We start from the raw sequence: 27,449 nt of genomic DNA, 5'->3' as shown, positions 1-27,449 counted from the left end.
AATCCAAACTAATTCATAGAGACAAAGTAGATCAGTGGTTGCCCACATATATGGGTGCATTAACTTTTCATTTATTTTTGTGTTTGTTTTTCATTATGGCAAGAACACTTAACATGAGTTTTATCATCTTAACACATTTTTAAGTGCCATATTGTCAACTGTAGGCACAATGTTAAACAATGGATCTCTAAAACTTACTCATCTTGCATCTTGCAAATGTTGAACAACAACTTTATACATGTTGAACAACTCTATATTTCTCTCTCCAGCCTCTTTTACTCACCTTTCCATTTCCAATGTTTGACTATTTTAGATCTCTCCTATAAGTAGAATCATGCTGTATTTGTCCATTGATGGATATTTAAATGGTTTCCATAATTTGGCTGTTGTAAAAATGCTTCTTTTGAATATATATCCAGAAGTGGGATGCTGGATAATTTGATAGTTCTACTTTTTAATTTTTTTGAGCAATTTTTTTCCATTGTGGCTATACCATTTGATATTTCTATAAACAATGTGTAAGTGTGCTAATTTCTCCACATTTTCACCAACACTTGTTATCTTTGGGGGCTTTTAAAAAATACTATCGTACCATATAGTAATAAGCGAATGTCCAAAGTATCTAAGGAACTCCTACAACTCAACAGCCAAAAAATCAGCCAGATTTTAAAAACCGAGTGAAGGACTTAAATAGACATTTCTCCGAAGACCTACAGGTATATGAAGAATTGCTCAATATTCACGAATTAGTGGGAATACCTTTCTTGTTAAGCTCTCCCTGTTGATTTTAAGGAAAGGCCAGGCAGGAAATACCACTCTGTCACATTACCACACCTAGAGAAGGGCTCAACAAAGATTGCTTTTTTTAAAATTACCAGTTGTTGTCTGCAGAGAATCTATGGAAATTGATTGTAAGAGAACCTTGTCGGCAGGATGGGATATTTCCCATTCACTGGGCTCCTGATCAGACAAAGGCACAGAAAGGAAAAAAAAAAAAAAGTTAAGGCTGGACGATGAGGGAGGGAGAAGGTAGTGTTGGTGAAGTTCTGTTCATTTGACCTGTTTTGTTTTAGGACAGATTCTGCTTCCGAGGGTGAGAGAAAACGAAAAACAAAGATATTGGTAATGAAGTTACTCTTCTTGTTTTAAGGCAGTACTTTCTAAATTATGTGTGTGTCATCTTTAAAATTTGTCACTGCTCTAGTCTTTATTATCTCTAATTAAATTGATCTTAAAGTTATAAGAGGAATTGTTTCACTTTTAAATGAAAAATTGGTTCTTGCTTTGTAAAAAAAAAAAAAAAAGATAAATAAAAAGAAACGTGTTAAAGACCCTCTCATACCTGAGATTTATCCTGAATAGAACCAGAAGCGTTAATGAGTTGAAAAGAAATTACTTACTCTGAGTCAATGATATGGTTTTTTTTCTTCATTCCTATGGGCATTCTAGGTTTATAGTCAGTGCATTTTTAATGAACATTAAATGAATTTTTAAAAATTGAGATAATGGGTTTTAAATGAGTTAAGGTTCCTTCTGGCTTGCTTTTAGCAATGGTTCTCACTCTCTGCTGCTCAGTCTTGAGTTGGAATCACATCAGGGAAGTTGATGAGACTATTGGAGGCTAGATATGTGCCGCCCTCCAAAGATTCCAACTTAATTGACCTAGGGTGATGCTCAGGCTTTTTTTTTTTAAGCCCCTTCTGATGATTCTAATATGCAGCCAAATTTAAATTAAATTTAATTTAATCTAGAGCCACTGCTCTAGATTTTTGTTTTGTAGATAACTTTCAATACCTTTTTACATAAATCAAAGAAACGAGCAAAACCTTGCTGCATGGTTTTTTAATTGTGTGCATAAAATGAAGTAATGTTTGCTCTTAACATGACTTTGGGCTGAACTGTGGAACAAATCTGAGGGTTCACCGAAACTCCTGCCCCACCATAAATGTAAAATGCAAATAGGCCTCACTTATAAGGTACCCTTTAAAAATGACATTCTCTAGAAAAATGTTGAACTGCTAAACATTTTAAAGTAGGAGTAATTGGGTCTTCAACAACAAATTCATTTCAAAAGTAGATCACTCACCATGACCCACCTTAAAAGTTGTGGGTCATGCTGTCATAAACAAGGAGGTACTGGTTTTCTTCTGGATGTAGTGATGGCCTTGGGAGATGAGTCTGCATTTTGCTATTCCAGGCACAGGGTGTCTCTTCCAGCTGATGCATTTCATATTTGAGAAGACTATGTGAGAGACTGTCACCACTTAATACATTTGTATTCATAAGAATCCTCCTTGCCTTAAAGTGAGAATGAGCTGTCACCAGCTGAATGGTGGAGTTTCTGTTGAGGCATTGATGATTTAGGACAGGGCCCCCTGGAGGGGCACAACAGACAGAGTTCAAATAGAGGGTTCTTTTAATTAAAATCAAGACAAATTCCACATTGAAATTGAGCATAAACATTATTTGTCACAGCATTTGTAAAAACTAATCCCAAACCAGAAAAAGTTAAAAATATATAAGTAATCAGAGTACAGTTAAACCATCAGAAGAGGTTAAATTTACCTTGGTAGTCTGGTCTTAATTTCAGAATACTTCAGGTTTAAATAAAAATGATCCCCTTGTTTTATTTTAACTCCTTTCAAATGTAGACAAGGTTGTCATTGCAAAAGTTATCTTTTAAATTCTTTTGTCATTTGGGTTAATATTTCAAAGGCACAGTGTTGACATGATAGGTGCATCAGCTTTTTTTTTTTTAAAGATTTTATTTATTTATTCATGAGAGGCAGAGAGAGAGAGAGAGAGAGAGAGAGAGAGAGAGAGAGGGGCAGAGACATAGGCAGAGGGAGAAGCAGGCTCCATGCAGGGAGCCTGATGTGGGACCTGATCCTGGGCCTCCAGGATCACACCCTGGGCTGAAGGCAGGCACTAAACCACTGAGCCATCCAGGGATCCTCTGCATCAGCTTTTGAACAAATAACTATGATCTCTTTAGTTGCAATATTTGATGAGAAAGAATTCTTTTTTTAATCATCCTTTACAACAGCAACTTAGTTGAGAATTGACTAAAGAAATCTGTTTCTTCTTTTTTCCTCCTCTCTCCTTACTACTGTGCCTTTTTATTATATGAGAGCCCAGGCTTCTAGAAGTTACTTCTTTTTTGTCTAACTTTGTAGTGATATGTTTAGTTGTATGTAAAGAGAGCTAAAACCTTTTTAATAGCATACATTTATAATCTGTGCTTGTAAAAGTTTAATTATAGGAAACACCTCTTCTCGGATAGTAATCAAGATTCGAGTACTAGTACCAGTGAACGATCTTGGACCAGTAACCAAAAAAAGAAATCCCTAAAACCGTATACTAGTAGAAAAAAGACAAGAACCAGAAAAAGTGTAAGACGTAAGTTTGGTACATGTCTTCTTTCAAGTCATTTTTCAGATAAATCAGGTATTTTTCAGTTATGCAATAGAAGGGAGGGTACCAAAGAAAAAATGATTATATGATCCCTCTGCCCGGGTGCAATTACATTAAAAAGGTAAAATGTACATACATAAAACAGTACAAAAGAAAATGGAATTGACCAATAATTGTTAAATATATAGGTTATTTATTTATTTATTTATTTTTAAATATTTTATTTATTCATGAGAGATACAGAGAGAGAGGCAGAGATGCAGGCAGAGGGAGAAGCAGGCTCCCTATGGGGAGCCTAATGTGGGACTCAGTCCCAGGACTCCAGCATCATGACCTGAGCCAAAGGCAGATGCTCAACCACTGGGCCACCCAGGTGGTCCTCTATAGGTAATATTTAGATGTTATAGATAATATACAGATATCTATATATCTATAAATATATATAGATAATAGATAAATGGAGTGGGAGTTCAGGTAAGAGAATCTAACATGAGCTGGCATCCCAAGGAAAAGCTTCAAGGAGGACCCAGGCGGGATTTGAGCTAATCTCTGGGAAAGATAGTACTCAAAAAGATGTGCAGAAGGGGAAGCATTCTAAATTAGATAAAGCTCCATGGACAAGTTGACATGAGGAGAGGATCAGAGCAGAGTCTGAAGCAGAGAATTCACACTGAGGGTGGAGGCTCAGGAGCAAATTGGATAATTAGAAAGGGATCTTAAGAGCTAGACATTTGAGCAAGCTTCAGGATTTGGAAATTGCTTCCAGCATGGACATGTATAATTGGGGGAGGGAGAAATGAGTCTTTGCAGTTCTCAGAAGCAAACTTATCCGTAATATACTACTTCTTTTTTTTTTTTTTTTTTTTTTTTTTTTTTTTTTTTTTTTAGTTTTGCTATTTACCCCTCCCAGCAGTGGCAGTGAGCATGAGAAAGACCATGTAAGTAAATTATATTCAGGTGTCCCCTATGGCTTTAGAATGAAACAGGTCAATCTGCTTAGTGTTAAATTTCATTTACTTCTCAAAAAAAAAACTCCTTTCAGGATTATGAGGATAGCAAACCAGTGGTTTTCTGGTACATAAATCACTGTCAATAGAAACTGCAAGGATTTGTAAACATTTAGTATGCATCTTAGCTGAAGACTTCGGATCTTTCTTCACTCTTCCCAAAGTTGTTGCAAGATGTTTATTATGAATGATGCTCACATCTGGGCTACGTTCCTGTAAATACATGCTCTTTGAATTTACATTTTAAAATAAACTTCTTGGTTTAATTCGTCTCTCAGTTTTTAGTTTGCTGACATGTTATTTCTAAAGCTTTTTAATGATTTAAACATTTAAATCTTTATTTTGTAAGTGGTTGAAATGACTTTGGGCTTATATAAATATTGAATAAATCCTCAAAGTTTCTTAATTCACTTTGGTTATCCTTGTTTTTGAGTTAAAAATAGGAACACGGGTGTTGTCCAGATGAATTCAAAGCCAGATTTTCCTCTAATAGCTGAATCACCCCTCTCAACAGTTGATTTTTGTCCCTTGTCAAGTGAGATATATAAAGACTTACAGATAGAGTGCCAGGTATATGAGTTTTCTAAGGGGGTGGCTGCTGGAATTTGGAGGGCATCACCCTACTCACCCATGCAGAAATACAGTGTGGTTATTACTCTAATCACAGTTTTCTGCCCCTACCTCTGCCCCCTTCTATTCCCTGCCCTCTGCGAATCTAAGGGGCTGCCGTGTTCCATACCAACAAAGATAGTTTATAGTTTAAACCTGTGAGCCAGAACAAGGACTTAAATATTTGTCGAAGAGTTCAAACTGATTTATCAGTTAGAAATAGATCAAAAGAAAATTTTAAATACAGCTTTTGCTTTAAGGAAACACCAAAGGAACATTAAAACTTTGAGAATCCATGCATATAAGCTGTGCAACTGGCAGGAAGTCTGTTGATTTTTCAGTGAGAACAGTGCTGACTTTGTACAAATATTAGCTTTCAAAATCCACTCCTCTGTGTTGGAATATAAGAGAATAATTTATCGGGCAAAAGTCAGCAAACTTGTTCTGTAAAGGATCAGATAGTAAATACTGTAAACATTTTAGACACAGAAGATCATAAATATTTTCTGCGGTGACTATTCAACTCTTTCATTGTAGCATGAAAGCAGCCATGGACTAAGTGAATGAGTGTGTTGCATTCCAATAAAACTTTATTAGAAGTCCAGTGAACTGTAGTTTGTGAATTCCTGATTTAGAGCAGTGGTTCTCAAACTGTAGTGATCATCAGAATGACTAACATGATTTATTTAAATGCAGACTGCCAGGTTCTGTCCTCATAGTTTCTGACTAAGTAAGAGAGGGCTCTGGAATTTGCATTTCTGTCAAGTTCCTGGGGGTCGCTGATGCTCTCTTCTGGTATGGGGGCCCTACTTTGAGGACTTTGATTTCGAGTTATTTTTGAGTTAGAATTGTGAATTGATTGATTCATAATTGAATTAATTGAACCGAATTAATGTGCTTCCAACTTTGGGATCATGGTCTTAGTGTTTATTTTCAAATGGAGCAAATCCAGTACTTAAACTGCTTGAAAGGATATTAGAAATATACTGGAAGTTTTTGAAAGCTATTTTGAATGGTTCTGGATGTTAACACTCTTTAAAAAATACTATATTTTATTTATTATATATATATTTTATTGAAGTTCGATTTGCCAACATATAGATAAAATACTATATTTTAGGTGAAACCTCTAACACCATTATGGAAAGATACCTCCAAGCAGAGTAACTCCACACCTCCAAGAGTTTCTGGAGATTCTCCTGAAGATTCTGTTCAGAAAACAGGTACCTGATTTTCTGTTGATTTACATAGAAAAAATAAATTTTAGGAACAGTCATTGGAACTAAACAAGATTTTTTTCTTTTAATATCTGTTGAAGAAAGTATGAATATATGATCTTTCCTTTAATGTCCTCATTAGCAAAATATAGAGGACATTGTGTTTTAATTTTGCTTTTAACACTGGAGATTAGCTCGTGTTCCTTCCACTTTTAAAGAAGCAAGAACACTCAAATGATGACTTATAGCAGGGATTGGTAAACTATTGCTATAAAGTACCAGATGGTATTTTTTTTGCTTTTTTCGCCTCTGTAGTTTCTCTTTCAACTATTCAGCTCTGCAACCTCAGCCCCAGCCCAGATGTAAACCAGTGCACATGCCTGCATTTCCATTAAAACTTTATTTGCAAAACCAAGTGGTAGACTGGCTTTGCCTGGAGGGGCCAGATTTTGCCAACCCTTGTCCTGTTAGGTGTGTATCTTAACCTCCATCGCATTTTATTGAAACTATTCACGTCTTTTGTAAGGCTAGGGATTTTAGTGTGTTCACCTTTATCATTCTGCAGCTGTGCACATTGCCAGGCATGTGATAGCAGTCAGTAAGCAGGTGATGGACCACTTCTTAGCGTGGCTGCCACTGGAAGAAAAGGAGTAAGGAAAAGAGAAAAATGTGGCAGTAGACAGCAAGAGGTAGAACTATGAGAAAGAAGAAGGAAGGGTCACAAGCTTAAGGTGGTAGGAACCTTGTCCGTATGTTGGGGGCCAACTGGGAAGCTATGAATGGTGCTGATTTAGTTGAGGCTCTTCATTTTACCTACAGATCTACAAACCTAGTAACCCCACACCCCCTGAAAGATACAAAGGGACTTCTTTTTTAGTATATTTTTTTTTGATGGTAAGATTTAACATAGAGAGTGATAGAGAAACATTATTATCTGAAATTGCTTCTTCGCATGTTTATTCCCTGGAATCTGTTCCAATGCCTAGAACTTCAAAGTCCCCACCCACTGAGCGATCTGTCTTCCTTGGAACACTCAGAAGTTGAAGAAAATGTATCTAAGGTACTATTTAATTGTTGGTTATTCATCTGGTTTTTCCAGAGCTAATATCCTATTTGTATGATGTGCTTTATTTCTTCTTTTGGGTTGATGTAGCACTTTTTGTGTCTTATTGCAACATACTTTTATGGCCTTTTTTTTTTTTTTTTTTTTTAGACTGTAGACCAAGAGTCATTGATGAAGAGTACTAGCTTCAAACACAAACTGCAAAACTTGGAAGATGGAGGTGAGGGAATACTAAACTCTGCAGAATAAAGCAAATAATAATTTGATTTTGGTAGGCTGGACTGTTACTCCAATTGCAGCAGATAAAAATCACTTTACATAGGGACACCAGGCATTGGAGAGAGCAGTACAATCTGCTTACCATCTCTAAAAGTGTGTCAAGGTCAAGGGGAGGGACAGGGGGCTTCACTCAGGAACAACAAGGGTCTTGTTTCAAGAAGCATGTAGTCTGGGACTGGCTGCCTCCTCTCTGGCCTCAAAGGAGGGCTCAGTGGGGGCTCTTTCCTAAGGATCTGGCCCAGAGGCTCTTTCCATCCCTGAGTGAGTAGGTCACTTGCAGTTGATAAAGCAATGTTCTAAAAAAATGGCGTGGCCAAGTATGGAAACTTCCCAGTTCGTTTTCTCATGGTAACCACAGTAAGATTTTCCAACAGTTCATAGGTTTGTGAATTAGTGTTAGCACCTAGCTACTCTTTAGGATGTTCCCGAACCGTAGGTTTTCTCTTTACATTTAAGTGAAATATCAGGAAGATTGAAATAGCTGTACATTCAGGAAATAAACAGATGTTGGCAAGGATGCAGAGAAAGGGAAACCTCTTACACTGTTGGTGGGAATGCAACAATTGATAAAACAATCAGACTGAAAAAAATGAACATAAAATATTTGATGAACATAATTTTAAGTGACCTAATGGACATACCTTTATATGGACATATAAGGTCATATATGGACATATACCTTTATATGGACCTAATGGACATACTATACTTTATATAGATGTTACAGTGATCATGAATTATACTTTTTGACCATAAGCTACCTCTAAAAAATTGACCTCTACTGGGTCAGAGTACATGTCAAAACTTCAAAAGTTTATGTGATACAGATTATGTTCTCTAGCCACAATGCAATCAATCTAGAAAACAGTAACAGAATCATAGCTTTAAAAAATCCCCTACTATTGAGAATTAAGAAATATACTTCTGAGTAATCTTTGGGCCAAAAAAGTACAAGCAAAAAATAGAAAATATTTTAAATTGAAAATATATATTATGCCACGTGGCATTTACTTCTAGTGGTACTCAGAAATGTACCGCAATAAATATATATGATATAGGAAATATTACGTGAGAATATCTTTGACTTTTGATAGCAAAGAATTTCTCAAGATCAAAAAGTGCTAGCCACAGAGAAAAGATGAATAAACTAGAATTTATTAAAATTAAAAACTTTATTTAAAAATCAGCCATAAAGACCTACACTGAGAGCATCATACAAAGAGAAGTACAAACCATACAGTGGAAGAAGACATTTACAAGACCTATAACCAAGTCCTGGATATATGAAGAGTTCCTAGGAACTGATGTAAAAAGAATCCTCCAGACAAATGGGAAAGACGTTTTAGATACTACACAAAAGAGGAGATTCAAATGGCTAACATGTAAAAATGATTCTTAACCTTAATCAGGGATATTCAAATTAAAACTTCAACGTCTACACACACACACACACACACACACACACACACAAATTTTAAAATCCCGAGTGTTTGAGAATGTGAAGCAACAGGACTCTTACATACAGCTAATGGGAAAGTAAATTGATACAACCGGTTTGGAAAAACAATTTGGCACATCTAAAACTGTTAAAGATACATAAGCTCTGTAGCCTAGCAATTCTGTTCTTAAGACTATATCTAGGGAACACTTTTCACATATGGACAGGGAAATGTAAATCATTCTGCACAGTGGCATTATTTATAACATCCCAAACTGCAAACAATCCAAATTTCCCACAGCCCTAGAACAGATAAAATATGGTCCATTCATATAACTGAATGTAATGCTGTGATTAAAATAAATATATTTCACCTACATCCCTCAGCATAAATAGATTTTTACAAATGATTCTGAGCAGAAGCAGGCCACACAAAATTTACACGGTATGATGCCATTTATTTGCATTACACATGAAATAAAACTGAAATGCATATTATTTAGGGCTGCAAACAAAGAATGAATTGTAAAGAAAAGCAACAGCTGCAGTGAAATGAGGGGGCACCTGCACCCCAATGTTCATAGCAGCAATTTCCACAATAGTCAAATTGTGGGAGGAGCCAAGATGTCCTTCAACAGATGAATGGATAAAGAGGATGTGGTCTGTATATACGATGGAATATTACTCAGCCATCAGAAAAGACGAATTTCCACCATATACATCGATGTGGCTGGAACCGGAGGGTATTATGCGGAGTGAAATAAGTCAGCTGGAGAAAGACATTTATCATATGGTTTCACTCATATGCAGAATATAAAAAACACAGAGGACCATAAGGGAAGAAGGGGAAACTGAATGGGGAAAAGTTGGAGAGGGAGACCAAGCATAGAGACTCTTAGTCATAGGCAACAAACTGAGGGTTGCTGAAGGGAGTTGGGGGGACGGGTAACGGGGTGGCAGGCATTAAGGGAGGGCACGTGATGTGATGAGCACTGGGTGTTATATGCAACTGATGAATTATTGAAAACTACATCTGAAACTAAGGATGTATTGTATGTTGGCTAGTTGAATTTAAATAAAATAACCAAATATCTTCTCTCATTCAGAAAGTTGCCTTACATTACACTGATGGTTTCTTGTGCTGTACAAATGCTTTATATTTTGGTGTCGTGTCACTAGCTTATTATTTGCTTTCATTTCCCTTGCATCAGGAAAAATATTTAGAAAAAATGTTAAAAAAAAAAAAAAAGAAAGAAAGAAAAGAAAAAAATGTTGTTTTGGCCAGTGTCAGACACATTACTGCCTGGGCTCTTTTCTAGGAATTTTATGGTTTCAGGTCTCACGCTAGGTCTTTGAATTTATACATTTTGAATTTATTTTTGTGTATGGTGAAAGAAAGTGGTCTAATTTCATTCTTCTGCATATAGCTGTCCTTTTTTCCCGAACACCATTTGTTTAAGACACTTTTTCCCATTGGATATTCTTTCCTGCTTTGTTGAATATTAATTGACCTTATAATTATGGGTTTGTAAGGTTTTCTTTCCTAATTTTTGGAATAGTTTCAGAAGAGTAGATGTTAACTCTTCTTTAAATGTTTGGTAGAATTTACCTGTGAAATTATCTGGTCCTGGACTTTTGTTTGTTTGGAGTTTTTTTTTTTTTTTTTTTTACTATTGATTCAATCTCATTGCTGGTAATCAGTATGTTCCACTTTTCTATTTCTTCCTGATTCCATTTTAGGAAGTTAATATATTTCTAGGAATTTATCTATTTCTTCTAGATTGTCCAGTTTGTTAGCATATAATTTTTCATAATATTCTCTTATCCTTGTAATTCTGTGGGATCAGTTATTTTTCCTCTTTTTGATTTTGTTTGAATCCTCTCCCTCTCTCCCCTTGCAAAGTCTGGCTAGAAATTTATCAATTTTGTTGATCTTTTCAAAGAGCCAGCTCCTGGTTTCATTGATCTGTTCAATTTTTTTTTTTTTTTAGTTTCCATTTTGTGTATTTTTGCTCTAATCTTTATTATTTCCTTCCTTCTACTGATTCGGGTTGTGTTTGTTCTTTCTCTAGCTCCCTTAGGTATAAAGTAAGAATGTTTATTTTACATTTTTCGTCCTGAGATAGCCCTGTATTGGTATAAACTTCCCACAGAGAGCCACTTTTGCTGCATCCCAAAGGTTTCATAGCATTGTTTTCATTTTCATTTGTCTCCATGTATTTTTTGATTTGCTCTTTGATTTTTTGGTTGATCCATTCATTACTTAGTAGCATGTTAACCTCCACATATTTGTGCTCTTGCAGATTTTTTTCTAAGATTTATTTTTAGAGAGCACAAGTGGGGGGAGGGGCAGAGGGAGAGAAGAGAGAGAGAATCTCAAGCAGACTCCCCACTAAGTGTGAAGCCCAACATGGGGCCCTATCCCACAACCAAGAGATCATGACCTGAGCTGAAATCAAGAGTTAGGCATGTGGTGCCTGGGTGACTCAGTTGGTTAAGCTTCTGCCTTCTGCTCAGGTCATGATCCCAGGTCCTATGATCGAGCTCCACATCAGGTTCCCTGCTCAATGGGGAGTCTGCTTCTCCCTCTCCCTCTGCTCCTTTCCCTGCTCATGTTCTGTCTCTCAAATGAATAAATAAAATCCTAAGGGAAAAAAAAAAAAGAGTTGGACACTTAACTGATTGAGCCACCCAGGTGCTTCTTGCAGATTTTTTTTCTTATAGTTGATCTTTAGTTTCATAGCACTGTGTCCAGAAAAGATGTATGGTATGACTTTGATCTTTTTAAATTTATTGAGTTATTTTGTGGCCTAATAGGTGATCAGTTCCAAAGAATGTTCCATGGGCACTTAAATTTTTTTTTAAAGATTTTATTTATTTATTTATGAGAGACAGAGAGAGAGAGAGAGGCAGAGACACAGGCAGAGGGAGAAGCAGGCTCCATGCAGGGAGCCTGACGTGGGACTCGATCCCGGGTCTCCAGGATCAGGCCCGGGGCTGAAGGCAGTGCTAAACCTCTGGGCCACCCGGGCTGCCCATCCATGGGCACTTAAAAAAGAATATGTATTCTGATATTTTAGGATAAAATGTTCTGAATATATCTATTAAATTTAGCTGGTCCTATGTGTCATTCAAAACCATTGTTTCCTTTTGATTTCTGTTTGGATGATCTGTCCATTAATGTAAATGGGGTGTTAAATTCCCTTGCTGTAATTAATTGTATTACTCAGTTCCTTTATGTTTGTTATTAACTGCTTTAAGTATTTGGGTTCTCCCACGTTGAGTGCATAAATATTTACAGTTGTTATGTCTTCTTATTGGATTGTCCCCTTTATATAGTGTTCTTGTTTTTCTCTTGTTACAATCTTTATTTTAAGGTCTATTTTGTCCAGTATAGGCGGTGCTATTCAGTTTTCTCATCGTTTATGGAAGAGACTCTATCCACTAAGTATTCTTGGCTCCCATTGTCAAATATTAATTGACTGAATATACAAGAGTTTGTTTCTGAGCCCTTGATTCTGCTCTATTGGTTTATGTGATTATTTTCTTGCCAATACTATATAGTTTTTTAAAAAGATTGTGTAGAGAGAGCATGCACATGTGTGAGTGGGTGAGAGGCAGAGGAAGTGGGAGAAGAAAAGAAGCAGACTCCTTGCTCAGTATGGAGCTAGAGGCAGGGCTAGATCTCATGACCCTGAGATCATGACATGAATCAAAATCAAGAGTCGGAGGCTTTACTGACAGAGCCACCTAGGTGCCACTACCATACAGTTTTTAAAAAACTTTTTATTATGGGTACTGGGTGGTATAGTCAGTTGGTATCTGACTCTTGGTTTTGGTTCAGGTTGTCATCTCAATGTTTTTAAATGGAGCCCTGCCTCCTGCTCAGTGTGGCATCTACTTGGGACTCTCTCCTTCTCCCTATCCCCTTCCCCCTTCTCTCTCTAAAAATAAATCTTTTTAAAAGTCCTTTTTATTATTTTTTAAATTCCAGTATAGTTAATGCACGTGTATCAATCTCACGTGTGCAATATAGTGATTCAACATTTCCATACGTCATCCAGTGCTCATCATGTAAGTGCCCTCCTTAGTCCCCATCACCTATTTTACCCATCCCCCATCCATCCATCCATAAGTTTATTCTCTAGAGTTAAGAGTCTGTTTCTTGTTTGCCTCTCTTTTCCCCCCTTTGCTCATTTGTTTTATTTCTTGAATTCCACATGAGTCCAATCATATGGTATTTATCTTTCTCTGATAGACTTATTTCATTTAGCATTATGTTCTCTAGATCCATCTCTGTTGTTGGAAATAGCAAGATTTCATTCTCTTTTATGGACTGAATAATATTACATTGCACATAATACCATACTGTTTTGATTATTATAGCATTGTAGTATGGGTTGAAATCTAGATATGTGATATCTCCAGCTTTGTTCTTCTCTCAGAATTTCTTCTGCTATTCTAGGTCTTTTTGGATCCATAATGCTTTTGGAATTTATTTTATAGGTATTGTATTGAGTCCATAGATGGCTTTGGGTAGCATGCGTATCTTAATACTCGTCCTTCTGATCCATAAACATGAGATATCTTTCCAGTTATTTGTGTATTCAGTTTCTTTCATCAGTGTCTTACAGTTTTTAATGTATAGATATTTCAACTTGTTGGTTAATTTTATTCCTAAGTATATTATTGGTTTTGATGCTATTGCAATTTTCTCTATATAAAATCATGTAGCCTACAAAGAGACAATTTTATTTCTCCTTTCCAATTTGGATAACATCTTTTTTTTCTTATTTAATTGCTCTGGCTAGAATTCCTAGTACTATCTTAAATAGGAGTAGTAGGAGTGGGCACCCTTGTCTTGCTCCTGATCTTAGAGAAAAACTAAATTTTCACCATTGAGTATGACATTAGCTGTGGGCCTGTCATATCTGGTCTTCATTATATTGAGGTATATTCCCTCTATTCTCAATTTGTTGAGCTTTTTTTTTTCATGAAAAGATGTTGAATTTTGTTAAATGTGGGATTTTTTGCATTTATTGAAATGAACATATGATTTTAATCTTTCATTCTATTAATGCGGTTTATCACATTTATTGATTTGTGGGTGTTGAGCCCTCCTTGCTTCCCAGGGATAAATTCCCACTTGATTGTGGTGTATGATCCTTTTAATGTGCTGTTGGATTCTGTTTGCTAGTTTTTTGTTGAGAAATTTTGCGTCTATATTTATCAGGTGTATTGGCTTGTAGTTTTTTTTGTTTGTTTTTGTAGTATCTGGTTTGGTATCAGAGTAATAATGGCCTCATCAAATGATCTGGAAATATTTACTTTTATTCAGTTTTTGGATGTTTGAGAAGGATTGGTGTAAATTCTTTAAATTCTTGGTAGAATTCACTGATTTGATTTCCTCGTTACTAGTCTATCAAATTTTCTATTCATGATTCAGTCTTAGTAGGTTGTATGTTTCTAAGAATTTGTCCATTTCTTCTAAGTATCCAGTTTTTTTGGTGTATAACTATTCACAGTAGCCTCCTACAATCTTTTGTATTTCTGTGGTATCAGTTGTAATGTCTCTTATTTCTTATTTTGAGTCTTTTTTTTTTTTCCCTTAGTCTAGCTAAAAGTTTGTCAACTTTATCTTTTTTCAAAAAAAAGAAAAAAAAACAGCTCTTAGTTTCATTGATTTTTTTTTTCTGGTCTCTATTTTATTTATTTATGATCTGATCTTTCTTTCCTTCTGCAAATAAGGCTTAGTTTGGTCTTCTTTTTCTAGTTTTAAGATGTAAGGTTAGGTGGTTTATTTGGATTTTTTCCCTTAATGTAGGCATTTATGGCTAGAAATTTCTCTCAGTACTTAGTTTTACTGAGCTCCAGTTTTTGTAGATTGTTTCTGTTTTCATTTGTGTCAAGATATTTTTTGATTTGCCTTTTGATTTCCTTTTTGACACAAATGTTCAGGAATGTGCTGCTTAATCTCCACCTATTTGTGAACTTTCCAGTTTCTTCCTGGCATTTCTATTTTCAGATCATATTTTGTATTCTTTCAATCTTCTTAAATTTCCTGAGACTTGTTTTGTGACCCAACATGTGGTGTATCCTAGAAAATGTTCCACATGTGCTTGAAAAGAATTGCTATTCTGCTGTTGAATCTGTATGTGTCTGTTAGGTCTATTTGGTGTAAAGTAAAATCAAGTCCAATGTTTTCTTATTGATTTTCTGTCTGTATAATTTATCCATTGTTGAAAGTGTGGTATCAAGGTCTACTACTATTAATTCATAGTCTGTTTATCCCTTCCCATGGGTTAGTATTTCCTTAATATATTTGTCTGACGTTGGATACATTTATATTTACTGTTGCTATATCCTCTTGATGAATTGATCCCTTTATCATTATCCAGTGATTGTCTTAGTCTCTTATTACTACTTTTGACTTAAAGTCTATTTTGTCTGATGTAAGTATAAGCTATCTCTGTTTTCTTTTAGTTTCTATTTGATGGAATATTTTTTCCTTCTCTTTGAGCCTGTGCACATCCTTTTTCTTTTCTTAAAGATTTTACTTACTTATTCATGAGAAACAGAGAGAGAGGCAGAGACATAGAGGGAGAAGCAGGCTCCTTAAGGAAGCCTGATGCAGGACTCGATCCTGGACTAGTATCACACCCTGAGCCAAAGGCAGACGCTCAACCGCTGAGCCACCCAGGTGTCCCTAGCCTATGCACATCCTTAAAGTGAACTAAATCTCTTGAGGGTAGCATATAATTAGGTCTTTTATTTTTAAATCCACTCAGCTACTTTATTCCTTTTGATTGAAGAATTCAATCCTCTTGCACTTAATTTAATTCAAAAAATTTTTGAGTATACTTGGCATACAATATTACATTAGTTTTAGGCATACAACTTAGTGATTTGACGAGCTTATATATTATGCTATGTTCATTGCAAGTATGGTTACCATCTGTCACCATACAGAGCTATTACAATATCATTGACTGAATTCCTTATGCTTTGCTTTTTATTCCTGTGACTTATTTGATCCATGATTGGAGACCCATATCTTCCATTCTTCTTTACCCATTTTGTCCAGCCCCTTCGCTCTCCTCTCCTCTCTGGCCACCATCAATTTGTTCTCTGTATTTATAGTTCTGATTCTACTTTTTGTTTGTTCATTTTTTTAAGATTCCATTTGTAAGTGGAATAATATGGTATTTGTCTTCCTCAGTCTTGTTTCACTTAGCATAATACCCTTTAGGTCCATTTATGTTGTCTCAAATGGCATGATCTCATCCTTTTTTATGGCTGCGTAATATATGTATGTGTGTGCGCGCGTGTGTGTGTATGTGTGTGTGTATACACCACATCTTCCTTATTCATTCATCTATTGATGGACACTCAGGTTACCTCCAAGTCTTGGCTGTTGTAAATAATGCTATAATAAACATAGGGTTGTATAGATCTTATTGAGTTAGTGTTTTCATTTTTCTTGGGTAAATCCTCCCCAGTAGTGGAATTACTGGATCATACAGCATTTTAAAAGATTTCTTTTGTTTATTTGAGGAAGTGAGAGACTTTGAGCAGGGGGAGAGAGAGGAGCAGAAGGAGAAACAGACTCTCTGCTGAGTGAGGAGTCTGACATGGGGCTCAGTCCCAGGACCCTGAGATCATGACCTGAGCCAAAGTCAGATGCTTAACCGAATGAGCCACTCAGGTGCCCCCTATATGGTATTTCTATTTTTAATTTTTTGAGCAACCTCCATACTGTTATCTACAGTGGCTGTACCAGTTTACATTCTCAGCAGCAGTACGTGAGGGTTCCTTTTCTGCCACATTCTCACCAACAATTGTTGTTTCTTACCTTCTTAATTTTAGCCAGTCTGACAGGTGTGAGGTGATATCTCATTGTGGTTTTGATTTTCATTTCCCTGATAAGTGATGTTGAATGTCCTTTCATGTGTCTGTTGACCAATTGTGGAAAAATGTCTATTTGGGCCTCTTCCCTTTTTTTAATTGGTCAGTCCACTAACAGTTAAAGTAGCCATTGATTGGTTAAGAATAACTAATGTCATTTTATTATTTTCTGGCATTTTAATAGTACCTTTGTTAATCTCTTCCTCTCTTTTGTGAATTGGTGATTTTTCACCTTGGTATATTTTTATACCTTTTACCCTTTGTGTATCTTTTGTGTAGGTTTTGCATTGTGACTTTTGTGTAGGTTTTGCTTGTGACTACCAAGACTACATATAATGTCTTAGATATCTAATAATCTATTTCAAAATGATGAAATTTTTGCATACAAAACTCCACCCTTTTCTTCCCCCAAATTTTATGTTTCTGTCATCACAACGTACCTCTGTTTATATTGGGCATACATTTACCAAATTATTATAGGTATAATTATTTTCAATATTTGCATCCTTTATACTAGAGTCAAGTAATTAACACACCGCCACATTACAGTATCCTGATATTAACTGTGTGCTCATTAGTGTGACTTATATTTCCTACGTTCTCATGTTACTAATTGGCACCCTTTCATTTTCACTTGATAAACTACTTTTAGCATTTCTTATAAGGAAGGTCTTGTGATGATAAACTCCCTCAGCTTTTATTTGTTTGAGAAAGTCTTTACCTCTCCTTCATTTCTATAGTGCAACTTTTCCAGTTCAAATATTCATGTTTAGCAATTGTTTTCTCCCAGCATTTTATATGTGCATGTGTGTGTGTGTGTGTGTGTGTGTGTGTATTTTTTTTCCGTGTTTTCTCAGCCTGCAAAATTTCTGATGAGGCATCTGCTGATATATAACATAAAATAATTATATTTATAATGATTTGTGATATATGCCAAATATAAACTTATGGAGGTTCCCTTCTATGTGGGAATTTCTTTTTCTGTTGATTTTATTTTTTATTTTTATTTTAGTTCCAGTGTAGTTAACATACAGTGTTATATTAGGTTTAGGTGTACAATATAGTGATTCAACACTTGTATGTATTTCTCAGTGCTCAACAAGATTAAGTGTATGTGTAATCTCTTTGATCTGTTTCACTTACCTCCCCTCCGGTAACCATGAGTTTGTTCTCTAGAGTTAAGAGTCTGTTTCTTGGTTTGCCTTTCTTTTTTTCCTTTGCTCATTTGTTTCTTAAATTCTACATATGAGTGATATCATATGGTATTTGTCTTTCTCTGACTTATTTTGCTTAGCTTTATATTTTCTAGTTCCATCAATGTTGTTGCAAATGGCAAGATTTCATTCTTTTTATGGCTCAATATTATTCCATTGTGTATATACACCACATCTTTATCCATTCATTTATTGATGGACCGTTGGGTTGCTTCCATAATTTGGCTATTGTAAATAATGCTGCTAAACACATGGGGGTTCATGTATCCCTTTGAATTGTTTTGGGTTTTTTTGTGTTTTTTGTATTTTTTGTTTTTTTAAACACCCAGGGTAGTTCTGTTTTTAACTTTTTGAGGAACCCTCATACTGTTGTCCACAGTGACTGCACCAGTTTGCATTCCCACAATAGTGCAAGAGGATTCCCTTTTCTCTACATCCCTGGGCCTTCTAAGTAGAGGGCACGCTAGTAAGATGGTTAAAACTGAAGTAGGTGCAAGCTGGGGTGTCCTGGGATGCTCCATGCAGGGGGTAGTCTGGAGCCAAAAGAGGGATGGTCCTAGAGGGTTCAAGGGCACTCTGTGCAGAGGGAGGCATTGTGGGGGTGCCCCTGGCAAGTTGTCTAGAGGTGAAGTGATTCAGGCCTAAAGCGTTCTGGGATGTTTTGTGTCTTGATGAGATAGTTGGAGCCATAGTGACTGCTGGCCAGGGGTGTTGTGGTATGTGCTGCACTGGCTCCCTTTTGGTAGGATGGCTGGGGCTGGTATAGAAGTAGGTCAGCTATGGCAGCCACATTCCCTCTGTGCTATTAAGGTAGAGGATGAACATAAACCACAGTCCTCACTAGCCCCTGTGATCCAGAGTGAGTTCTAGTCACTCCTCCACTGTTTGGCAGGGTCCCAGGGCTAGATCTTTTTTATCCTAGTTGCCCTTTTAAACCACAGCCTTTATTCTTTGCCCCGGGCAGACAAATCTGCTCCCTGTTCCTTAGGACTATCCTTCCCCACTGCAGTTCACAGTGTGGGGGCTGGGGTCCCCTTCAGTACCATGTCTCCCTCTCTCTTGCTGTTCTCTATGTGGTCTCTCTCTCCTTTGCCGTGCCCTCCATTCTTTAATTCTCTAATCTCCATAGATGTGTGTGTCTGTGAAGGAGGTGAGTTCAGGGTCTTCCTATGTTGTTGTCTTGGGAACACCTTGGTTTATAATTTTTTTTCATAGGAACTTGGATATTGTGTAGCATTCATTTATTCATTAAATAAATATCTACTGATTGTCTACTGCAGACCAGGCACTTTTCTAAGTGTTAGATATTCTGGTGATCAAGACAAAATACTGGCCTTTGCCAGAGTTTATCTTCGTGTGTGTGTGTGTGTGTGTGTGTGTGTGTGTGTGTGTGTGTGTGTGGCAGGGGAGTGCAAATAATATACAAGAAGAGTAAAACATGTAGTGTGTTATATTATGATAAAAGATGGGGGGGAAAGTCAAGTATGGGGGCACCTGGGTGGTTCAGTAATTAAGTACCTGCCTTTGGCTCAGGTCATGATCCAGGGGTCCTGGGATTGAGTCCCTCTGCCTGTGTTTCTGCCTCTCTTTGTGTCTCTCATGAATAAATAAATAAAATCTTAAAAAGAAAAAGCATGGAAAGAGATTAAAAGTTGAGGGGTTGTACTGAATTTTATGTTGGTTGGCCAGAGGAAACCTGGCCAATACAGATCTATGGAGGAAAGGATTCAAGTCAGAGGAGCAGCAAGAGCAGGGCCTTGAGATGAAAACGTCTGGGGTGCCTGAGACACTCCAGGGAGACTATGTAGAGAAGCAGAGTACAGAAAGAGAAAGTTGTCTCTTTGCTTCTCCACTGTACCATCATATTGTACAGGTCATTCAAATATTTGTACATAGTAACATTCAAATATGTATTGAATAATGAATTTGGATTTTTCTTCCCCTTCAAAGGGACAAATCAGTATAATGAATGACTGGCAGGATATGTGAAGAGAAGGGGCAAAGCCAGATAACTTCACAGCTAGGTGTATATGTAGGGGCTAAGTGTATGGTGGGGAAGAAAGAGTGGTTTGGGTGGAGAAGGATAGAATAGAGTATGTTTTGAGATGGGGTTGTTGGCTAAGCAGTTGGAAACACAAATTTGCTGCTTAATAAAGGGACGAGAGAAATTTGGGAGTTAACACAGTTGAAGGCATAGGACTGGTGAGGTCCTCAAGGGAGGATGGGCTTGGACAGGGTCGTGATGTAGGAATGCAGAAAGAGGGATGAATTCATTCTGTATGCAGGACCTTGGCCTTTGGTGATGGAAGAGAGATGGGAGGATGGTAAGGAAAAGCAGGAGTTGGGCCTAATTCTAGGCCTCTATTGACAATGGTGGTGCCATTGATAAGTTTGGGCGGGGGCTCACATAGGAACAAGGACATGTTTGGGATAAAAGTGAACATCAACAGAAAATATTTAGTAAATGCCAAATTGAAAAAAAAAGCCAAATTGAAAGAGGATCTATATTTAAAATCTCATAAACTGAGGTCTCAAAGTTTAGCTAGTGAGAAGTCAGCATGACTTCATTTATAAGGCAGCCCTCAGTACAGCACTAAAGCTCTAGTGTCACCAGCAGGTGACGCACCTTGTGGGGTGATCTCCTGAGCTTCCCATCTGCTCAGATACCTTTCTCCCTTGCCATTTAGCCTGAGCCCTAGCAGTGTTGATGCTACATCCACTACTGTTTTGTTTGAGTCCATCTGTACTTTGCTAAGCAGATCATTCCTAAATGTTACAGAGCTCATCAAAGGGATGCCCGTTCCCCTGTGTCCTCTTTCAGGCATCAGCAGGCTTCGTGCTTTGATACTCGGGCTGTTCTTTGTATGCCAACTGATAAGTCCTTAGTAACCGGGAACAAGTTTTGCTTGCTACTTATCAAAGTTAGGTATTAACTGGTGGAAAGAGGACAAGATAAAATTGGGACAAGAGGAACGTGTGTGTGGTTATTGTGCTGTGCTTGCTTTCAGACGTATCAGATGGCAGCTTTGCTAAGTCAAAACAGTCAAAATTGGAAGAAGGGTCCGCTCCAGAGCCTCTCTCCTCAGTGACAGAAGAGACAGATTTAGCAGGTAACGTTATGTGCCCAACCAGCCATTCAAGCAGGACTGTGATAAATCTGTAAGCACTGAATGTCCCAGCACACACTCCAAGGGGGTTATGGTTTGAAGATCAGAGGAGTTGCAGAACTCTAAAAGCTAAGCATTTTGTCCTTTCAAAGCCAAGAAAATTGTTGCACAAATTATAGATAAAGGCAAACAAGCACCGTGTCCTTCTAGCATTTTGATTTTGCCTCTTCACTCCTCTTTATGACAAGTTTTAGGGCCTCAGGTTCTCAAACTTCTAGATCTCTGCTTGGGTTGGTAGTTATTGACCAAGTTTCTGTAAGAAAGATCTACTCTATACCAATGAAGGAGAATGATCCAAAGCATCTGCATATGTGGGGTTGGCCTTCTGCTAAATGATGTTACTCTGTTTCAAAATGGGAGGCCCCAAGAGGTCAAATTGGGAAGGCCAGGGGTTCTAGCAGTTGGTGGTTAAGAACCAGTCAGCCTGGGTTCCAATCCTGGCACTGTTGGCGTGAGCTTGCACAACTTATTTGCTCCTTCTGTTCAATAAGCACAACAATAGTGCCTATTTCACATGGTTTTGTGAGGATTAAATAAGTCAATACCCACAAATCTCTTAGAATAGTATCAGAGCCCTCATGGGCCCTCATAAAATGCTGGGCACCCAGAGGCCATGATGCCAATGTTACCCCCATAGAAATGTCCTTCCCATCACGTCCTCATTAAAACCTCCTGCAACACTTCCTTCAGGCTGCTGCTTAGACATAATAGCAGGTGCTCCAATTTAAAGTTCTGGGAAAGTTAGGATGAAATGAGCACTTACCAGAGGGTGAGTTTTGATGGGAAGCAGCATGAGGTGCTCACCATGAGGACTTGATGCTTCAGGTGGGCCTTGTCGGCCAGAGTCAGGCTCCACTGAAGCTACTACCATGGATCGTACCTGTGCCTCTGACTGAGTCTCCATCCTCTGGGCAGCTGATGGCCTGAGCACATCTACTTTGAGCACTGTGTTAGCTTTATCTAATGTTCTATTTTTATTATTCAGAAGGCATTGCTGCTCCATCCCTGGCAGCTGTGCCAGGGAACTTGAATGATTCTGCTATTATCACAGCCCTGGAAAACTTCACTCAAGAACTGAAAAGAAAATCTGAGGTAATGGTTCACTAAAAATGAAGAGCTAGCTTGTTATGAGCTTAAAGTAACAAGTTCATATTATTCATCAGTACTATTGTTGCTCCTGAGGCTTTGGGGCGGGGGAGATATGTTTGCCACTGACTTTAGTGCCTTTGTGAACTGTGGCTTGCATCTATAAGATAGCCATTCCATGTCCCTTTGCTACAGGGGGGCCGGATGGGCCTCTGTGGAAATCAGACTCATGATTTGGTTTCAGGGATAGCCACTCTCAGACCACGAAGCACCAGGAAGCCATGATTTGGTCATAACGATAGACAAGGAGGAGAGGGGATCATGTGGATGAGAGATGTCCTGGGCAAAGGTGGAGGTGGACTTTGGGTGGACGGTCAACTGAGTGGTAGCAAATCTTTGAGCAGTGCAGATGCAGGCTATCCCAAAATCTTGTCTGCAAGATGAACTTTGGAAGCATTTCAGTGTCCTCCTTTTATGTCCTATTGTTTATAAATCTTTATAAACTCTTTATGAAAGAGTTATTTATTAGCACATTCAGGGAAAGAACCTTACCCTGACATATATTCATTTAACTAATTTAGGACATCTCCAAAGTCTGATCCTATTTTCTGCAATACCAATGTAAGCTAGTTTATAATGGAAATTTGTTCAAAATATTCAATATGTGTTTTGATAGCATGAATATAAGTTTTCCTATTTTAGCTTATTGTTCTTTATTGGTACTGAACCTGAGGTAATACATAGCAAGTGTGTAACATGGTATCTCATCACAATTGTTTAGCAGTCATGTTTGCTATGAATTTTAAGTACTGGCAGCATCTTTTTCACACAAAGCCTGAACTCCATTTCTGTGGTTATGGTTAATTCAAACGTGATCATTTTGTTATTGTTGTTATGGTTTAGCTTAGGTACAGAGGGAGTCCACTTTATTCAAATAATGCAAAGCAAGCACCAGATTGCTTAATCCAGCTTTTAAACCAGATACATCAATGCAGGTAAGTGTTGGGTTTCGAATCAAGTTCATAAAAGTGTGATGGCTCACAAACATTTGTGTCATGACCACTGTGCTAGAGTCGTTGAGGTACTGAAGCTTGAGAAGATGTTAGGTTGGTACATTACCTAACCTGTCTAGGTTTCTTGTTCTTCATTCATAAGATGATGGGGTAAGGCCTGCCTCAGGCTTCTTCATGATCTACCATGCTATGATCCTAAAACACTATTTAAAAAATATTTACAATCCAGTTATGAGGATTTGACTGGATTATGAATCCAGTTGTGTGTGTGTGTGTGTGTGTGTAAAAATGCTGGGTGTCATACCTGTACAGTGGAATATTATTCAGCCTTAAGGAGGAAGAACCTACATCCTACATCAAGGATGAACCTCGAAGACATTATGCACAGTGAAATAAGCCACATACAAAAGGACAAGTAATTGCATGATTTCAGTATATGAAGTACTTAGGATAGGCAAATTCCTAGAGAAGGAAAGTAGAATAGGGATTACCAGGGGCTGAGGCCATGGGAAATAAGTTATTGTTTAATCAGTGTGGAGTTTGTTCAGATGATAGAAAAGTTCCAGAGACGAATGGTGGTGATGGCTGTACAACATTGTGAATGTACTTAATGCTACTGAATTGTACCCTTAAAAATGCCTAAAAGTGTAAATTTGATGTTATATATAGAGATATTGCTACAATAAAAAAATGCTAGGCACTCCCACATAACGCATGCACATGTACACAAACATGTGTACCATGGAGCAAGAGGGACATGCTGATGACCATGGAGCAAGAGGGACAAAGGTACAAGATTTCAGAGAGATATGAAGGATAGGAAAGATGAGTGGAAATGGGGTTCTGTGGCGATTAGAGTTAATCCAGAACCATTACAATGGAAGTGCTTCTGTAGCAAGATTTTGGAAACAAAGGTTTGAATGGTGTAGGGAAGGTATGTGTAGAGATTGTTCCTTGTTGGAGAGAATGGCCTGCAGATGAAGGACAGGAAGAAAATAACGGTGGGTTGGTTAGCTTAACTGAGGGAGCAAGTTTCTTAGGGCAGAAAATATAATGTCAATGAGAATTTGATTTTTTTCAAACTTTTGTACATGCAATGCCATTTAATTCTCAGAACAAACCCATGAAGGGCTTTAGACTTGTGGAACTTCCATTGTCTTTTAGGGGTTATTAATTTTCCATGTTTCATTCAGCAAATACACACTGAGTAGCACTAGGTGCCAGATCCAGTGCTAAGTACAGGACAGCAGTGCCAACAAGCTTTAGGAGCTTCTTGCCTCATAGAGCTTTCAGCCTAATGCAGAAGACAGACAATAAGCAAGCAAATAAGCAGTTCATGTGGTAAATGCAGAATAGCAAATGTTGGAAATCTCAGAACTAATAGGGAGAGGAGGACCGAGTTTATTAGCCAATTTCAGCTTTCAGGACCAGCTTAAGGCAAGAGAAAAGGGAGCAAGTAGAAGGTAGGAAGGGATGGGGAGCCATGGTTGGTGGTATAGTGGCTTCGAGGCCAGCTCTGGCCTCTGTCTTTTTCCCTGGAGTCACCTCTCCTTTGTTCTAAGGATGATTCTGAAACACCAGCTCCATGCAGACTTCTGTTAAAAGGCTAAATCAGAAAGTTTGCATAGTTTCTGGGGGTGAGGATGGTCACCCCCAGAGAGGGGAGGGAAGAAGAGGTATGTGTTCTTAAAAGTTGGTGAGGATGCAAACGAAGGGGAACCTGCTTACACTGTTGGTGGAATGCAAGCTGGTGCAGCCACTCTGGAAAACAGGATGGAGGTTCCTGAAAAATAGGGGCGCCTGGGTGGCTCAGTGGTTGAATGTCTGCCTTTGGCTCAGGTTGTGATCCTGGGGTCCTGAGATCAAGTCCTGCATTAGGATCCCTGCAGGGACCCTGCTCCTCTGCCTATGTCTACTTCTCTCTGTGTGTCTCTCATGAATAAAGAAATAAATAAAATCTTTTTTTTAAAAGTTGAAAATAGAGCTACACTAACACCCAGCAATTGCACTACTAGGTATTTATCCAAAGGATACAAAAATAGTGACTTGAAGGGGCACCTGCACCCCAGTGTTTATAGCAGCAATGTCCACTTTAGCCAAACTATGGAAAGAGCCCAGATGCCCATCGACTGATGAATGGATAAAGATGTGATACACACACACACACACACACACACACACACACACACACACACACACACTGGAATATTACTCAGCCATAGAAAGGAATGAAATCTTGCCATTTGCAATGACATGGATGGAACTAGAGGGTATCATGCTAAGTGAAATAAGTCAGTCATATGTGCATTTCATAGGATTTCACTCATATGTAGAATTTAAGAAAAAAACATGAACATAGGGGAAGGGAAGGAAAAATAATATAAAAACGGAGAAGGAGGAAAACCATAAGAAACTCTTAACTCTAGGAAACAAACTGAGGGTTGCTAGAGGGGTGGGGGCAGGTGAATGGTGTAACTAGGTGATGGGTAATAAGGAGGCACGTGATGCGATGAGCACTGGGTGTTCTATGCGACTGATGAATCCCTGAATTCTACCCCTGAAACTAATAATACATTATATGCTAACTAACTTGAATTTAGATTTAAAAAACAAGCATCTAGAGCAAAATAAGAAGTATTCTTGTAATAAGAGGATTGTCTTTTGTTGTAGTCAAGCAGTCCCAATGAAATCCATTGCTTTTTACATTTATCAGACTGCATAAACTAGAGAAGTTTCACAATTTTATTCTTCAAGAGTTGAGCCATCTTGAGAAGGATATTCAGGCTCTGGAACACCTTGAGGATGATGTTCTGGTAAGTATCCTCCACACTTAAAAAAAAAAATCCTCTGTCACTGAAGAGGATCTGTTCCAGAGTAAAATAACAAAAACTTTTGTTCAATTTTAGGAATTTTGGGGGAAACAGTCTGATGATTTGAAATCATTCTGTGATCGGCAAGTGCTAAGGTATTTTTTCCAAAGTATTCTTTCCAGACGTATCTTAGTTGAAGAATGAGGGTAGTGCTTTAGCTATAGTACGGGTGGTTGATGTTGATAAGACGGCATTTAGGTAGCTATGAAGCTGCATCTCTTCAAACCAATTACTTTTGTGGCACTCCCTGAGCAAAGAGCGTGGCTTAGGGATCAATTTAGAAGTGTAAATTCTGCAAAGCATTTAACAAGATCATACAAATATCAGTGATTTTGATCTAAAATGTTTTATTTTTAAGCAATATTTCAAAAAATTAAAATGAATATATTCTGAGAAAAATAGATATATATTGAATTGTGGTCTTGTAGAATATATATGTATATTAATATATATATATTTATGTGTGTGTATTAAACAATGAATTTATTCTGCTACACATTCTTTTCAGTGTGATTACTCAGTGAACATTCTGAGGCTGTTGTTTCTATTGGTGTGGAGTACTGTCTGATTCTCTGAAGTGTAGGGAATAGAGAAATGGGAAAGTAGAGTCCTCCACTCCTCTGCTTCTGCCATTCGAGAAATTCTAGGATTTTTGTTTCTGCTTGAATAATAAAAAAATAATCCTTATAGAAACCTGTAATTGCCTAGAGCTTTATCTACCAGTTCAGAATCTGTTTCTGTCACAGAAATCTAAATCAAAGTTTTAGAAAGGCTATTATTCTGATCACACCACAGAAAGTTTAAAATTTGAATTATCCATTCTTCTGTTACTCCAGTTAACACAATTAATAACAATGAGAGTATGTAAATAGATTTTCAAAACTCTTTCAACACACGATTAAAGGAGATATCCTTGCATAACCTCTTCACTGAATGCTTCTGGTTGGTTGTGAAAGGTTCTCAAACTTCTTGGAATGAGGACCTCTTAACACTTTGAAAATTTATTCAGATTCCCCCAAAGAGCTTTTGTTTCATGGGTTATATCTATAAATATTTTCCATATTAAAAATTGAGACTGAGATTTAAAATATGTATTTATTTAAAAATAACGAGGGCACCTGAGTGGCTCAGTGGGATCTGCCTTTTGTTCAGGTCATGATCCTGGGG

The 27,449-nt window shown here is 37.5% G+C and overlaps 1 protein-coding gene across 1 annotated transcript in view; it reads left to right on the top strand.

Moving 5' to 3' along the window:
* Positions 1 to 27,449, top strand: part of SYCP2L (synaptonemal complex protein 2 like) — a 111,249-nt gene that overhangs the window by 70,291 nt on the left and 13,509 nt on the right. Inside the window, exons 21-31 of the mRNA XM_072731938.1 lie at positions 1,074 to 1,122; positions 3,252 to 3,399; positions 4,303 to 4,352; positions 6,151 to 6,253; positions 7,234 to 7,307; positions 7,461 to 7,530; positions 21,155 to 21,256; positions 22,299 to 22,405; positions 23,303 to 23,394; positions 26,126 to 26,225; positions 26,319 to 26,377. Of these exons, the coding sequence (XP_072588039.1) occupies positions 1,074 to 1,122; positions 3,252 to 3,399; positions 4,303 to 4,352; positions 6,151 to 6,253; positions 7,234 to 7,307; positions 7,461 to 7,530; positions 21,155 to 21,256; positions 22,299 to 22,405; positions 23,303 to 23,394; positions 26,126 to 26,225; positions 26,319 to 26,377 (954 nt within the window). The remainder of the gene's footprint in view (positions 1 to 1,073; positions 1,123 to 3,251; positions 3,400 to 4,302; positions 4,353 to 6,150; positions 6,254 to 7,233; positions 7,308 to 7,460; positions 7,531 to 21,154; positions 21,257 to 22,298; positions 22,406 to 23,302; positions 23,395 to 26,125; positions 26,226 to 26,318; positions 26,378 to 27,449) is intronic.

This window comes from Vulpes vulpes, chromosome 12 (assembly GCF_048418805.1).
Source record: "Vulpes vulpes isolate BD-2025 chromosome 12, VulVul3, whole genome shotgun sequence".
NCBI classification, from domain to species: domain Eukaryota; kingdom Metazoa; phylum Chordata; class Mammalia; order Carnivora; family Canidae; genus Vulpes; species Vulpes vulpes.
Note: the sequence above shows the minus strand (reverse complement) of the source record. Positions and strands in the feature narration are given on the sequence as shown.